Source organism: Hermetia illucens, chromosome 4 (genome assembly GCF_905115235.1).
Source record: "Hermetia illucens chromosome 4, iHerIll2.2.curated.20191125, whole genome shotgun sequence".
Taxonomy (NCBI): Eukaryota; Metazoa; Arthropoda; class Insecta; order Diptera; family Stratiomyidae; genus Hermetia; species Hermetia illucens.
The window spans coordinates 49,486,400-49,503,179 of NC_051852.1; the positions used below are offsets into that span (position 1 = coordinate 49,486,400).

General features: G+C 44.7%; 1 protein-coding gene across 1 annotated transcript; it reads right to left on the reverse strand.

Moving 5' to 3' along the window:
* Positions 1-431: 431 nt before the first annotated feature.
* On the reverse strand, positions 432-16,669 carry LOC119655133 (RRP12-like protein). Its single transcript, XM_038060868.1, is given in 12 exon segments — positions 432-605; positions 670-982; positions 1,049-1,365; positions 1,367-1,450; positions 6,660-6,928; positions 7,150-7,419; positions 7,482-7,626; positions 13,686-13,817; positions 13,878-15,562; positions 15,628-15,744; positions 15,801-16,348; positions 16,422-16,669. Coding segments are annotated over 12 exon segments (4,128 nt in total). The 5' UTR covers positions 16,564-16,669; the 3' UTR covers positions 432-499.
* Between the last annotated feature and the right edge of the window lie 111 nt (positions 16,670-16,780).

Below are 16,780 nucleotides of genomic sequence, written 5' to 3' on the forward strand. Positions count from 1 at the left end.
GGACCACGTCGCCAGGCTGAAAAATTCCTTAAGCATGGTCTTAACATTAATAAGGAAAACGTGGCTTAACTCATGGTCTCTTTTACACGAACGACGTAATATTATCGAAAAAGTCGAATATATTTTCCAGAAGGAGGCGTTTTGACTGGAATCTAAACAACAGAATAACCCGTAGAAATGTAACATAATTAATACACTCACGTTCTTGTTTTGATTCGGCGAATATTGATAAGCATTACTGTTTAACTCACAATTTTTCAACAGTTGTTTCACTTAATATTTTGTCCTAAAATTTTAGAAAATTTGTCGCTAGCGTTCGTTTTCGATAACTATGTATGAGTTCCCGACTAATACACATAATAATTTGATTTGATAAATGAAAAAATGAACGCTGCAAAGCACGAAATTGACAAAGAAATTGCTCTAAAAAGTTATTTGAAATCAATAGTATATTTTGATAAAATCCTCCTAAAAACTCAATAACACATAAATAAAGTAATTATTTCTTATATGCCTTCTTCACGCGACTCTTTAGGCCTTTCGACGCACCTTTTCGAGCCCCTGTCACAATATTTTTGAATTGGCCGGCATTTTTCGCTCGTTTCCTATTGACAAGAAATAGATCACTTCATATCTGATTCCTAGCACCATTTAACCAAAAAGACTCACCTTTTATTTAAAATATTTCTACTCAACGGGATATATGCGTATGGGTCTAGCTTTCCTTTCTTCTTCATATCACCCTTAGCTTTATTTGATTTGTAATCAGTACCGAAAGCACCAGCTGTTTTAGTTGATGCGCTCGACACACGTGATTTAGCTGAGTATCCCGATTTAACTGAAGCTGCCACAGGCCTGTGGATACCTTTGCCTCCAGCCACGTATTTGCTAGTTGCTGTGGACTTTCCTGATTTACCAGTCTTCATGCTGATTGTGTCGAGAGCTTGACGCTTCCTACTGCTTGCCATTGGCATTTCTTCGTCTATTGGATAGAATAAATGTAAATGTCGAAGATACATTACGTAACAACTAAAAAAATGTTGCATACCTTCACTACTATCCTCTTCCAGTACTCGCTTCATTCTTCTATTTGGATTACTGTCTTCTTCTTTAATATCACTTTCCTTCTCGTCATCATCATCGGAATCGGATCCCATTTTGTCGTCAATAATCAGTCTCCCATCTTCCGCTGTCTTAAAACCCCGGTTCGGATCTTTTGATGACTTTTTGACTGCACCACCTGCGGCATTGGTCGCCTTTCCAGGTTTTGTTGTTAAAATATTCCCTATTGACTTGATATCAGCTAAATCCACAATCTCTTCTTCTCCTTCTTGGATGAATGTTTCTTTCGACTTTGAATTTTTTCTTATTGCCGTGATTTGCTTCGGGTGCTTCGTCCATATCGTCATCGGGTAGATCTGAATCAGAGTCGGCCAAAATGTCTTCAATTCTAAAAAGAGTAAAAATAATTTCCTAATTACTTTTTACAGTTTGAACAACTCGTTTATTTTTCCTCATTTTCTAGAGAAGAGAAGAAAAGTTTCCCTTCCCATATTATTAAATAAAAAAGATGATTGTTTTATCGGTTGGCGCAAGTTTATTATGATAGTGAAATATCATGCTAACAAAGCACCCACTAAAACCCACTTTTAGTCTCTCCAGTTATGCCACACGACATCATCATTTACCCATTACTTTATTGAGTTACCTTTAGGTCCTTTTATCCTCCCTGCTGCCTTCAGCAGATGGTCCTCAATTTTTACAATCGCCAAAGCAACTCCAAACCACAACCACCACCTCACCATCGACTTAAGCATTTCAGTGATCCTCGGTGTTCGTCTCCGGTGCTTCCTCCAAGCTTCTTTCACCCGCGAATCACTACTGCACCCATGACAATTCAGAGAGTTATCTAACCCAGTACGCTACAGAGTATTGTGGTGCAGTGTTATTGGTTTGAGTGAAAAAGGGGATCCACCATGGAAAATTCGTCTGGAACGTTGGCGGGACTCACTAAAGCAGGACATTGCTAGACTGATTCAGATCCACATTGGCAATGCCAGCAGACGGGTGAGAAATAAAGTGCAGAGGGTTTACCGGAACTATGCCATCCCCAGTGAGACACCGGTAGTTGAAATTCTAGACACACTAAAGCAGAAACTTTCTGTGATATGCAGCCGGTTACGATGGTATGGCGAAAGTCATGCCAGACGTGTCCAGAATGCAACATACGCCAGGAAGCAGCGGAGCTTTTTCAGATCTCTCAATGAATCCCAACAAAGCGTCCAGACAGTAAAGTTTTCGATGACGGAAGCGGAAGAGTATTGGAATGGACTTTGGAGGTTACCCGCCCAGCATGCTGAGTGGATCACTACCGAAGGCACCCGCCATGCCAATAAGCCTGGCATGAATTTTGCGTATGTTACCGAAGAGGAAGTTCGCCGAGCCATAAACAGTTCGAAGAACTGGAGGGGCCCAGGTTTGGATCGGGTGTAGAATTTCTAGTATAAGAAATTTACCAGCGTACACAGTCGATTGGCACGCAGTATAATGAGGTCATGAGTCGGCCGGCGGAATTTCCACTCTTCCTCACTGCGGGTTTGCCTACCTTATCCCTAAGAAGGACACAGTGCAGGACCCCGCAGACATAAGACCGATTACTTGCTTACCAACCCTCAACAAATTCATCACTTATCACATTATTAGTGGAAGGGTCAATGCGTACCTCGAGACCAACAACATTCTGTCCGAGGAGCAGAAGGGCTGCCAAGTTGGGTGAAGAGGTTGCAAAGAGCAACTCATTATCGACTCGGTAGTTGTAGGACAAGCAACTATGGGCCAAAGAAACCTCTTTAGTTGCTATATCGATTATGCCAAGGCTTTTGATAGCGTCCCACATACCTGGCGAATCGATATTCTACAACTGTATCGCATTGATCCAAAACTAATGAAGTTTTAGCGACAGACATGGAAGGGTGGCATACCACCTTATCAGTGCGTACATCTGAGGATGCTAATACCTCAGAGCCCATCCGTATAGGGAGCGGCATCGTCCAGGGGGATTCGTTGAGTCCCCCTTGGTTTTGTATGACACTGAACCTCCTTTCATGGCTACTGAATGATGCTAGAAGGATAATTTTGCAATAAAGTATGGCCTACGTGCTAACTGACACACTTGGTATACTTAGATGACACCAAGCTGTATGCTGGTACTGACAACCATCTCAGAAGTCTGTTGCGAATAATAGACATGTTCAGCCGTGATATTCGGATGGAGTTTGGATTAGACAAATGTCGAATCCAAGCCATCCGCAAAATTCATCACGAGCCGCATGCCGGACATTGCATTGGTGACCTTCACATCGAAGCTATGATCGAGACAGACTTCTACAAATACCTAGGACCTCTGCAAGGAACCCATGCTCGAGTTGGTGATCTGAAGGATGTTTTGCTGTCCGAATTCCTGCGACGTGTGAAGCTGGTGCTGAAATGGCATCTCTCGGGGAAGAATAAAATAAGCGCGTTGAATGTATTCTCTATCCCTTCACTGGCTTATGCATTCAAAATATTGCCGTGTACCAAGACCTATATGGAAAACGTCCAGCAGCGGATACGGACAACTATGTCAAATTCCGAATGCATCATCCAAAGTCTGCCGTGGAGCAGATGAACCTGCCTCGTGACATCGGAGGTATGGGCGTCGACTCGCTGCGCGCTTATTTTTACAGCAAAGAGCAGTCGGGTTCCTTGCATGCGGCTGTCTGTAGGGCAGACTCTGGACTGACTCCACTTAACTTGAAGGGTCGATCTTTCAATCCTCTGAGCGGGATGAAGTCGGACCAAGAGCGGATCGATGAATGGAAGCCGAAGGCAATGCACGGTAAAGACGTGAATTGCCTTTGACAGCCATTTGTCGGACAGATGGCTGTGTGTTGGGGGACTCTTTGCTGAGACGGAGGGGTTCATGTGTGCCATTCAGCACGGCGTGGTCGCCTCTAGTCTCCAGCCTAGAATCCGGGAGCTCTCTAGAAATCCGGGATCTTAACTGCCTCACAGAAAAGGTCGAAGTGGAGGAGGCGATAAAACGAGAATGTTTAAAGGTAACCAATGCCCGGATAGGTATCACATCTGTAAATGCTCGAGGCAAAAACACGTCGTAGTGGAAGTCCCCGGACAATATGCAAGGAAACTCCTTAAAAACGGGAGAATCGAAATTGGTGGGTACGAATGCGGATAGTCTTCACCAAGTGCTACAGGTGTCTGAACTATGGAAACACGTCACCAGCTTGCAAGGGACCCGACAGGATGCCGGAGATGCGAGCAAGTAGATCATCAAGCGAAGACCTGCAATAAAAGCGAAAGTTGCGTTCTCTGTAGGGATCGTGGCGCGTCTGGTGAGAGCGTCCCACACACTCGGGACGGTGTCCAATCTTCAGAGTGGAATTGGAAAGGGCTAGAATGCAAATGGGATGATTATTAACATGCACCGCAGTGGAACCGCTCACCAGTTGCTAGTGCAGTTCGCTGCGAAAGTAAATGCTGATCTAATGCTAATTAGCGAGCAATACCGAAACAGGAACCGGCCTCATTGCATCTGGACTTATCGGGCACAGCTGCCATCTAGGCCGAAGGCCGAGGGAATAGGTTTGTCTGGATCCGGTGTTTAGGGATAACGTTTCTTAGCGTTTACCTGACGCCGAACGAGACGATGCCGGACTTTCGGCGCCGATTTGACGCTCTAAAGGATGCCGTTTCGAGCGCGGAGAGACGAATCCTTGTAGGCGGTGATTTTAATGCTAAGACCCTTGAATGGGGCATGCCTCAGTCGGACTCCAAACGGAAACGGATTCTGGAAATGGCGGCGAGAACCGGGCTCGTAGTTTTAAACACCGGATCAACGCCAACCTTTCGGTGCCCAGGCTGTGAAGGAAGCATTCATGACATAATTTTTGCGTCGGAATCTCTGGCATCATCGGTGGACGGGTCCTAGGATACTTCTCGGCAAGTGATCACCAGTACATCGCGTTCGAAGTGGCCCTGCATGCTAAGTACCGACCAGATGGACGAGCATTGTTCCCCAGACATCCTGTATGGGTTGATATCAATAGCGCGGAAAGCGTCGAGGATTGCCCCCTTTGCACAATGAAAAAGCTCGAAGAAGCGGTTCTCACTATGAAAAACAAGAAGCCGCCAGGTCCTGATGGCATCCCGGCGGAAGTTTACAAACTGGTGTTCCGTCAATGGCCAGACTTGCCGCTTGAGGCATTCAACGCTTGCTTGAAGGAGGGCATTTTTCCTTGTCGCTGGAAAGTGGCCAGAATCGCGCTGATCAACAAGGGTAACGGAGATTTCACGCGCCAAGCTGTCTCTTGCGAACCTATGCTGCTCTATGAGAACCTAGAGGGCCAGAGGAGGATGTAAATCAGGTCGGGAGTAGCATACGGATACATCCTCACCTATGGAACACTTCCTACGATATTCTGCTTAGACTCCATATGCATGAAGAGTCGCGCCTAGTCGATTTTTTAGATGACGTTGCGGCAATTATTGCAGGACGTACTGTTGAACAGGCGCAAAGCAGATTTGGCATATTGATGCGACGGGTAAGCGGATGGATGATTGCTCACAGTTTCAGCCTTGCGCTGAAAAAAAACCGAAGTAGTCATCTTGGCCAGAAGGAGAATCCCGACCCTGCGTTCCATATCGATCGGCGAGTTGACTATAGAGACAAAACCAGCAGCTAAATATCTTGGTTTAGTGCTCGACTGGAAGATGGACTTCTTCGACCAACTCAAAACAGGCTGCGAATGTTGGTTGTCCTATATCTACTAGACGACGTCTCCTTATTGGAGCAACGCAGTCCGTTCTGCTCTATGGCGCGGTGGTATGGACTAATGCCCTTGACAAGGAGGTGCATCGTAAGAGCCTTGCTCCAATGCAGAGACAAGGAGCTTTGTTAGTGGCGTCTGCTTATCGCTACCGGATAGTAAGCGGTTCCCTGAACTAACAACTCCCCTCCCGTTGGTTAAAGGGATTCTCTAACTTGAAGGCTCCCAAAGCCGGAGAGAAGAAGAGCTAGTCCGAAGTAATGTGTCAAATGGTTCCAGGCTAGTTCTCTGATGATAGGGAGCGTACTGTTGCGGGAGTCCAAGACTCTGTGGGTAAACGCTTTCACCTACCCTACTCCCAAAAAAAAACCCAAATTAATGCATAGTTATATAATGCATTAATTTGAGGTTTTTAGAGAATATGCATAGCTTATTTACTTAGCTTTTCAGAATTCGATAATCGACTAAGGGAATGATAATTAGAAAATTAAAAATGTAGACTCCATGAACCAACAAATAAAAATTGGTATCTTCTCATAACTTCATTAACAGAACGTTAATTGTAAAAAAGACTTTCAGAACATTTTGGATACCTGAGTCGTGCTGTATCCAAACCTTAACTCTGTCCATTGCATAATAAAGACCAAAATTTAGCTTCCTTCGCATCGTCCTCCTCAAATTGGAATGAGGTAAACTATTTTAGCCCCAATTGACAATACGTTCGTAAAAAGGCGTAGCAACGACATAGAGTATCCTATGTAAAGGTTAGAGTTTCAGGCAATCTAGGGCTAATATTTCAACCCTTTGTAAAACCATTAGACATGAAATACTTACGTCAGACTCTTCTTTTCCAATCCTCCACTGACAAATTCGTTTTCAGACTCATCCTCATCCGAATCTTTCTCTGCCGCTTTCTGTCGTTCTTCACGTCGTAATTGCTTGCGAATCTTCTTTAGTCGACGATGTGTCAACTCATCATTGCCTGGCACGAGTTTTATCAGTTCATCAGCCGTAAATCGCTTGCACATTTTCTTCAATAAATATCCAATTTGCAGGCGACAGTAGCGTTTGGTGTCAGGACACATTGAAGATAGAGATTTCATCTGAAATTCATTTTTTTCTTATTATTTAACAGTTGTAAATTATCGTTAAAGAGAGACTAAAAATGTTCCAATAATTGCCATCCTATTTCGAAATTTCATTTCATATGAATAGTAATCAGTTTTTAATCGCGGAAAATACATACATATTTCCACTTTAGTAATAAAATGTATTTCCGAGTATAAATATGGTATTAGGCATATTTACCTAGAACAATACTTACGATTGGTTCTAAATGATTCGCAACTAAAGGAGATGGCAACACTTTGACAAAAGTAATTAAAAATACAACAGCAGCCTCAGCTTCAGGACGAATTTTCTGAGTAAGAAACACTAGAACTTCCTGCAGGATCACTTCCAGTGTCTTCACAGTTAGACTTCCTGTCAGATGTTGGACAACTGACCGTAGAGCAAAAATTGTATTCACTGATAATTCACTCTCTCCAAATCCAGCCATTATAATGTTGATGAATTCATCTAGTTTATCCTTTTTCTGGAATGTAAAGACGATTCCATTTAACAATCAATACTGGAACGAATGATCGAAAGACTTACCTCATATATTTCCCCAATAAGTTTCAGCAATTGGTCGGCAATGTCCTGCTTTTTGGTAGAGAATTCTTTGAATGTGAGAACTGCTTCTAGGATGTATTTGTCCTTGATGCTGACATATTTCTTTTCAATTAGAAGTTTCAGGCAGCTGAAAAGGGTAAAAAACTGTTAGTTGAAAAACGCTTCAATTCACATATATACTTCCAACATTAATTCTTTAAAAAAGTAAAGGTAATTAGGGACAAGGTCAATTCGAATGTCAATAAAAAGTTAAAATTTTACGAATTATTCTTATAGTAACGTTTGTCGTCTGTTGTATTTCTTTTGAGCTAGGAACAAGAATTCAAGCAAAGTATTTTCCGCTTGTCGTAAACAGCGACTAAAAATCTCAAAAGTTCACAGCTCGTCACCGAAACATCATTTCATCTCGCACTAGGACGGCCTTTGTAGCTATAACCCTTGGCTATAGTTATGAATGTGTGCACAGTCTTCGACAACAATCAAAGATCCCCAGAATGTGCATACCCCGCTTACGACATTGTGCCGAAACTTCAAGATATAGCAATGGATGCAGTCCGGGAGAGAGTTAAGAAGAAGTAAGAAGTTTATAAGTCTCGGCATCTATCGCCATCTTGTCATTGACATGTGATCGGGTCTATAACCGTAAGGTCTGACAGTCGCTGTGAGTAGGATCAATCCCAATACACTTAGGTTCCGATACCGTGAAAGAACATAAGAAGTAGTAGCTGGAGTAAATAAAAATCATGTATGCATTGCATCACGAAAAAGCTTGCAGGTGGTCGTACGTCCTTCCATGGTCCTCCGTAGAACGTTAGTATTGGGCTTCCTCTCGACGATGGCGACTAACCTAAACAAAAGAATCATTTCATCATGAATCATATAGCATCTGAGAAGAGAAATCATTTCGGCGATCAATGCACTCAAACGGGGTAAATTCGCTCGACTTGACGGTCTCCCCGCAGATTTATTTATCGTTGCACCAGCAGTTTGACTTGCTGCTTCAATTCGTACGGAAATCTTGGGAGTCCGAGACCTTGCCCAGAGAGTGGAAGAAGGGGATGATCGTCAAGCTCCCAAAGAAGGGGATCCGTTTTGAGTTTGACAATTGGAGGGGTATCTGCGTGCTCCTTGCCGTCACAAAGATATTAGCTAAACTAATCCTGAAACGCAGCAAAGAACATCTCGAAAGCTTGATCGACAGAGAGCAGGCTGATTTCGCCCCGGATCCTCCTGCGTTAATCGGTTCAGCATTTTACGGATCATTTTGTGCACTCCGCGCACTGTGAGTTTAAATCTTTGCTGCACATGCTCTTCATCGACTTCGAGAAAGCTTTCAATAGCGTGAACCGGGAGTACATGTGGGGTGCTCCATGCAGGAGGGCATTTCGGAGAAACCAACAACTATTATCAGAGCGATATATGGAGGCGCAAAATGTCACGGGTGGCACCGATGTAAAATCTCGGAGGATTTTGAGGTCCAAAGTGGAGCCCGCCAGGTTTGCATCTATAATTTGTCCTTGTTATTGATGACGTTCTTCGTGCTGCCTTGTCCGGAGGACGTGGAGGAAGTCAATGGACAATGACAGCTTTCCTCAAACATCTTCACTACGCTGATGACATCTGCTTGCTCTCTCAAATGGCTCTGGAGTTGGAAATAGAGGCAAGTAGAGTTGGACTGAAGACAAATACGAACGAAACGAAGGTTCTTAATCTGACGGAAGCGTGGTTTCTGCCGACCGTGGCTCCGAACTGAATATTGCCCGACGCATTAACAGCAGTAGATCCGCTTTCGCTACCCTATACAAAATCTGGAAATACAGTTATCTCGACATCAAGATCAAGTTGAGACTGTTCTGTATTGCTATATGAGAGTAGCACATGGACAACCCTACACAGAAAACAACTTGTTACGAAGCCACAACAGGAGCCTTGGACTGGACGGATAACACAACGACGAACCCGGCAACGACAAAGGAATAATGATTTACGCATTTTCTCATGGAACGTGCGCTAACTGTATAGAGATGAAGCTGCTGACCAGCTACGCGATACCGTGTCCCAATATGATGTAACAGCGTTACAGGAGATGCGTTGGACAGGGACCGGTTTCATGGAGAAGAGTCGCTACACCATATATTATCGTGGCCATCCAGTAAACCATGTGCTCGGAGTAAGTTTCTTAGTCAGCCAAAAAATGAAACCTGCTGCTATCGGCTGTTAAAACATAAGCGCTACGGCTATGCACTCTGCGCTTGTGAGGCAAATTTAGCAATATAAGCATCATTAACGTTTACGTCCCTACAGAGGAGGCTGCAGAGGTAGAACGAACCTTCGAAGCCTGTCCCAGATATGATATCAAAATCATATTTGGGGATTTTAACAGCCAAGTAGGGAAGGAGCCCGTATTCAGACGATACGTTGGGTCTCATAGCTTACACCAAAATACAAATGATAACGGAATGCGAATCATTCAATTAGCAGTGTCACACGAAATGGTTGTTGAAAGTACCTGGCTTGCGCGGAAAGCGGTCCACAAACATACGAGGGCCTCTCCAGACGGGACCACTTTCAACCAAATTGACCACGTGTTGATCGAACGCCGCCACCTCTCAGCCTTGATGACATATAATATAGACTCGGATCACTATCTCGTTGGCATGGTGCTCCGAGATCGAATAACAACACCACCAACAATCCCCTCTGACAATCAGGTGAGAGTTAACACTGAACCCATCCACAACATAGCCCTCCGCAACACCTATAAGAGGGAAATGGATGTCGTAATAACCGCATTCAACAGAGATCCTGGAGATGAAGCATCAACAAATGATCTTCACAGTCACCTGAAGAACGTTATCATAAATACCGCCACAAAAATACTTGGCCCCAGCCGCAAAAAGAATCGGAACGGCTGGTTTGACGATGAATGTAAGCTAGCAACGGAACGGAAGAATGCCGCATACCGAGTGATGCTGCATTCTCAAAGAACGCGGGCACGCGTGGAGACTTATCACGAACTCCGACGAGCGGAGAAGTGACTTGACAGACGGAAAAAGGAAGAATGGGAGAATCAACAGGTCTGTGAACTCGAAAAGTACAGAGAGCAACCGCACCAAGCGCGCAAGTTTTACCAACAAGGCAGCAGGATGAAGCCTTATACACCTCGATGCGCATCCTGCCGAGACAAAGAGGGAAATCTGATTTCCGACAGAATGAGCATATTGGAGCGATGGGTTGAGTAGTTTGATGAGCTACTGAACAACCAGTACATCGGCGAGTTGGAGGACCCGCCAACTGAAGACGACGGACAAATGCTGCCACCAAGTTTAGGAGAAACAGTCCGTGCAATTTATCGGCTAAAAAATCATAAGTCGCCTGGGGCCGATGAAATTACAGCCGAATTGGTTAAATATGGAATGGTTCATCAACTTGTGCTCAAGGTGTGGGACATCAAATCAATGCCTGACGATTGCCAACGAGGCATTATCTGTCTCATTCATAAAAAGGGAGATATCACACAGTGCAGCAATTATAGAGGTATCACGTTGTTGAGTACCAACTATAAGATATTCTCCGGTATCTTGCTAGGCCGGATAGACCCATACGCCCAGAACATCATTGGCTCATACCAAAAAGGCTTCACTCCAGGCAAATTAGCAACAGATCAGATTTTCTCTCCGCAGCAAGCGATGGAAAAACTGTTGGAATATGGACATCAGTTGCACCATTTTTGCATCGACTTAGCTGCCTATGACAACATAGCCAGGGTAAAACTGTACACGGCCATGAGGAAATTTGGCATCCCGACGAAATTGATAAGAGCGACTAAGCTGACCCTGACCAATGTGCGAGGCCAGATAAAAGCAGCAGGATCACTCTCAAGACCAATCGACATCAACAACGGTCTACAACAAGGGGATGCCCTATCATGCGTCCTCTTCAACCTGGCCCTCGAGAAAGTGATCCGTGATGCTGAGTTAATTGCAAGAGGTACGATCCTCTTTAAGTCCACCCAACTACTGGCCTATGCTGACGATATCGACATCATGGGAAGAATTACCCGAGACGTACAAGCTGCCTTCATCCAAATCGAGCAAGCGGCGTGAGATCTTGGGCTACACATTAATGAAGGCAAGACAAAATATATGGTGGCAACGTCAGCACCGAAAACAAACCAACCAACAACATCAAACCGCACTGGTCAGACGGGAAGAATAAAGTTAGGAAACTACAACTTTGAGACCGATGATGAAATCCGCACAAGGTTGTCAGCCAACAGAGCCTATTTCAGCTTACAAAAACTGTTAAGCTCGAAACGGTTGACCATAGGGTCAAAGCTCTTACTGTACAAGACAATGATCTTGCCAGTCCTCCTAGCAAGAAGAATTGCGAAATTTTGGCCGCGTTCGAGAGAAGAATCCTCCGAAGAATTTTTGACCTCCTACATGAAGATGGACGATTCCGTAGCCTACGGGCGGGTCACATAATCCGTATGGATGAGGATGATCCAGCCCGGAAAGTCTATAAGGGCAATATATATGGTAGAAAAAGAAGACGAGGCAGACCCTGCCTAAGATGGAGCGATGGCGTAGGTCAGGATGCCAGACAGCTTTTAGGGATATCGAATTGGTGGACCTCCGCGCAAAACCGGGAGGTATGGCGTTCCTTATTAAGGCAGGCTTAGACCGGATGCCGGTTGTTGCGCCGTTGATGATGATGATCATCGTAAATTACTAGCCGCATATCTGAGTATCAATATTACTGATATTGCCTTGAAGCCAGGCCGTTCACCTCGTTCACTAACCATAAGCCTCTAATTTTTACCCTACGGCAAAAGCCCGTCATCACAATTTCGGCACTTAGCCTACATCAGTCAGTTTTCATCAGACATTCAACATGTGTACGGTAAAGACAACTTAATCGCTGATGCTTTGTTCCGGATCTTCGAAATCAATATCCCAGTCGCAGTTGATTTTTCGGCAATCGCTGAAGCTCAAATGGATGACGCAGTTCTTCAGAGCTGCAGTCGGAACTCGCAACTGCTACAGATATTGCCTCACGATCATTGATCGGCTCACGCGGTGGCCTGAGGCATTATCTCTGATGAACATTGCAGGACAGTTATGTGCTCAAGTCCTCTGTCGAGAGCGTGGTCCGCGCTTTGGTGTTTTGGCCGTAATAGGCACAAACCAGGCCGTAATAGACACAATTTGCTCTCTTCTCGGAGATTGGCTATATTAAGGCACATCACGATCCGTCCTGGTCGCACGCGCGAAGAGTTTACTGGAGCCCTACTGATCTTGTGAACGGGGAAAAACTACGACTTCTTGGCGACCTGGACAAGAGAAGCGATCTTAAGGGAAGCCATTGCCAAATTGAAGTCGCTACCAAATGATGATGCCCATACGATCCGCGAGCGATGAGAGCATACGTTCAGATTAAACGTTGAGGACAATACGGTCTCCTTAAACAGGCTGAAGCCTCTCTTCAGAGGCGCACATGTCCCTGAGAAAAAGAGTGAGCACCGCGTCCGGGTTAATGTTTCAGCTAGGCAACATTATATGGTAGAGCGATGGTCGATACCCGCTGCACATTCCTGTTAGCACCCGACCAAGCAATAACTCGACCAGAAAGGGGACTTTCCATCCCATCCAAGCAGTCGCGGAGCATATTAGCCAAAAACTAAAATTCGAATTTTTAATATTGATCTTTGAATTAATGAAAAGCCAAATATTTTAAACCATTGTATTATTAACAGTTAACAGTAGTGAATAACTATAACGCCTCGATCACATCCTGAGCGATATCAATCGACACTACTATCGATTCATAGCAAAAACTAAGACGCTGAAATAACTCTCTTTGATGGAATGCAACACACCAAATCTCTTTCCGAAACCGGCTTAAATATTGACAATAGAAAAAAACGATGAAGGGCCAACCAAAACAATAATAGCTCAACACTGATAACAACACGATACCTTTGAATTTAATCTCTGTAAAGTACGTAAATGAATGATTCAACAACTATACACGTAGCGCAGAGTTACAGATTACTGCGCAGATCGAGAAAGAAGTCATCCCACTTTCAACTTTTTATGCACCACCAAATTAGTGGTTGAGGACAAATTACGCTTTATAAAAATGTATAAACATATCAAAGGAATTAGTGGACTAATTACTCACCTCAACCTGGAAGCCTGACTAATTGGACATGTGGGAAACACTTTCAATAGAAGCTCTTCAATTGCTGTTGCATTTTTCTTCATAAACTTCTTGCACTCTTCCCGATCGCTCGCTATCAATTCATTCAACAACCTTTGGACAAAGAAAGCAGTCAAGGCCCAAATTCATTTGTAAATATCAATAAACACTTACTCGTAAGACTTCCTCTTTCGCTTCTTCAATTTCTGATCATCCGTCGCCGCAACTTTCGTCTTATTATCCTTTTTTAGGACGGGCGCGATGAATTTCTCGTAATAGTTTTTAATGTTTTGGGCATTTTGGTAAACTACTAGCAAATTTGCTGCATCCATGCACGCATCGCTTGTGAAATTTCCCGGCGGAAGATCTTTCAATTCTTTAACTGCGTTTTCGAAGAGGTCCACCAACGTTTGTTCCGATGTGATGGTGAGGAAAACCTTGATCGTTTCAAGAATTTTTCCACGCATTTCAGTTTCGTATGTGTCGTTGGGCTTTTGAATGTAGATGTTCAGCAAACAAGGGACGAAATTCTTGGAGTATTTAGCAATTTCCCCTACATTCTGTTCACTTGCATATGTGATCAATTCATTCAAACCGTCGAGAATGGGGGCGCGAAATTCCGGATTGTTTTCCAAAGCAGTGCCCAGCTTCTTGGCAACTAGTTTGAAACTAGAGTAGTCTTTCGGGTTCCGGCAGAAACCAGGGAAAAGACCCCACAGCTGACAGCAGAGAAGTTCGTATGTGCAGCGCTTTGAATCGTTGCCTTCTTTCTTGTACTCGTCCCATTTGGTGTTGCAATAATACGCCAGTTCTAGGATGTAATTAGAGAAGAATTCGAATGACGCCCCAACGATTCCCACCCGGAGCAGTGGGAGTAGCCAGGATCTATCAATTAGAACTTCCCCTTTGGCGTCTGCAAGTGGAATCGCTTTTAGAACATTTTCCACTCCAACAAATTGGATGGCCGTGATGATGGCGTGTTCAATAGCTAAACGAAGGGTGCTGTTCGTATCGTAGCGATTTCCTAATGTTGCAATCGGGGCATGCAGAGCTTTACTGAAGTCTGGTCCCGTAACCTCGAACACAATTGCAAATGTGAGGATAACGTATTTCGCAACATCTCCAAATGGAGCGGCTAATGCTTTTGAGATGATGTTAATTACTTTTGTGATCGGTTCGCGATTTTGTGCGCGTAATTCGTCTGTTGCGCATGCGGGCCGAACGCACTCATAAAGAATTTCTTTCAAAGTATTCGACGCGCCTGTAACGATCTCCGTCTTATCCGACATCCACAAGTCGCTTGCACAAACGTCCACAAACTTCGGCAAGAAATTCGCACAGAGGTTCAAATCGAGTTTTGCTAAGTGAATATGTCCCTCTTTCAATACCGCCAGCCATGCAAGGGTTTGCCGGATATCCATTCGGTCCGGACGATATTCATAGATTGCTGAAATCAGTTTGCCAAGAAGTTCGCTGTCGATGTTAGTCGTTCTGGACAGGAAGAACGCATGGAAAGTTTGGAAGCAAGTCGTTCGCAGCAGGACGTTAGCGGCGGTCATAATGGAGAGTAAACTCTCGCAGCTTTGGCGGACGTCGTCTGTTTTCATGCCGCTCATTGTGTCGCGAAGAAGAGCGATTGTATGCAGGACCAACTTCTGCGATTTCGACAAGTTTTCAGGTTTGAATTGACTCAGGCAGAATTTCGCAACGCGACCGCTTGCTGGATGGTAGGTAACGGCTGGCGGGAGTGGTTCCTCTGGCTCGTCTGGGTTGTCGGCAGTGTTTTCCGGCTTTCGAGGTAACATGAAGCAACTGCCTTGAATGATGGAGACCACGGCATGCTGAGCCGCCTTACGAACCTAAAGACATTTGACGGGAAGATGGTTTTGATTGGGAGAAATGGGAGGGGTCAATTGTGGCTTACCTTGGGTTTCGAATGAATCGTGAATGACAATATTGCGTCCAGGTACCGCATTGTGGATGAATAAGACCAGGAAACATGCTCCTGGGCGCGCAACAAGACGGACATGCATCCAATTAACTGCAATAGATTTTGTTAGTACTCGCGACGCGAGTGCATCCCACAAGGCTACTTACATGTCTAATGACGGTCATATTTTCCGACTCAATGTACCTCGTCATCAACTGCATCAGAGATCCCGCTGTCTCCGAGAACTTCTTCCTCAGCACGGGCACGGGGACCGTTTTAATTCCCATCGACAGAAGAGAGATGCAAGCAAAGATCTCAGTCTCCTCCTGGCTCGCATCGATTGTCTCCATTAGCAGCAAAAAGTACTCCGTGGACGACTCGGTGCCTTTCCGCTCTTTGATCACTTCCGTCAAGGCAGTCAGGATTGCCAGCATTTCCTTGTGTAGATTCGAGCTCGTCCGGAAGCCATTCAATAGCTTTTTGAAGCTCATATTCGAACACTGACTGTAGTTGGAGGCGAAGGTTTTAAAAGTTTTGAAAGTGCCCGTCTGGGAATCCGACATCATCTCGTCATCGAGGCTGAAGGATTTCAAGCTGCCCGCGATATCGTTCACTGTGGGCTCGTCCTTGCCGGTGGCGTACATCTGCCGCGCGTCGTGTTTCATCAAAGCCTCGAGAGTCAGAGACGGTTTTGCACTGGATGAGGTTGGCGGGGCTGCAAAGTGAATCAAAGAAAGGAGTTGGTTCAGGAATTTGTTCTAAACCGGGAGATATTTCCGACCGCTAACCTGATTTCCAGTTCGCCTGGAAAAACCTCGACTTGGCGTTCATGCGATGTTTCATATTCTCTGGATTGCTCGTCGAGGAATGTCCTTTGGCCCATGTTTTTCCTTTCGTGTGGCGTTTTAGTTTCGAACGGAATTTAGCCATTTTTCAAGGCAGTAATCACTTCGGGAGTTTATTAAAAATTATCGAAAGACACTTCACACAAACTTCGCGACTCACACGTGCAGTTGCTTTTCTATTTGTTTGACAGAAAAACAAACGCACAACAGCGGCATCTTCTGGAAATGTAACCCAAACTAAGTGAAGAGTTCTGTCAACCCTGGTGTTGCCCACAACACGTGCTCATTAGGCTTGACGTTTC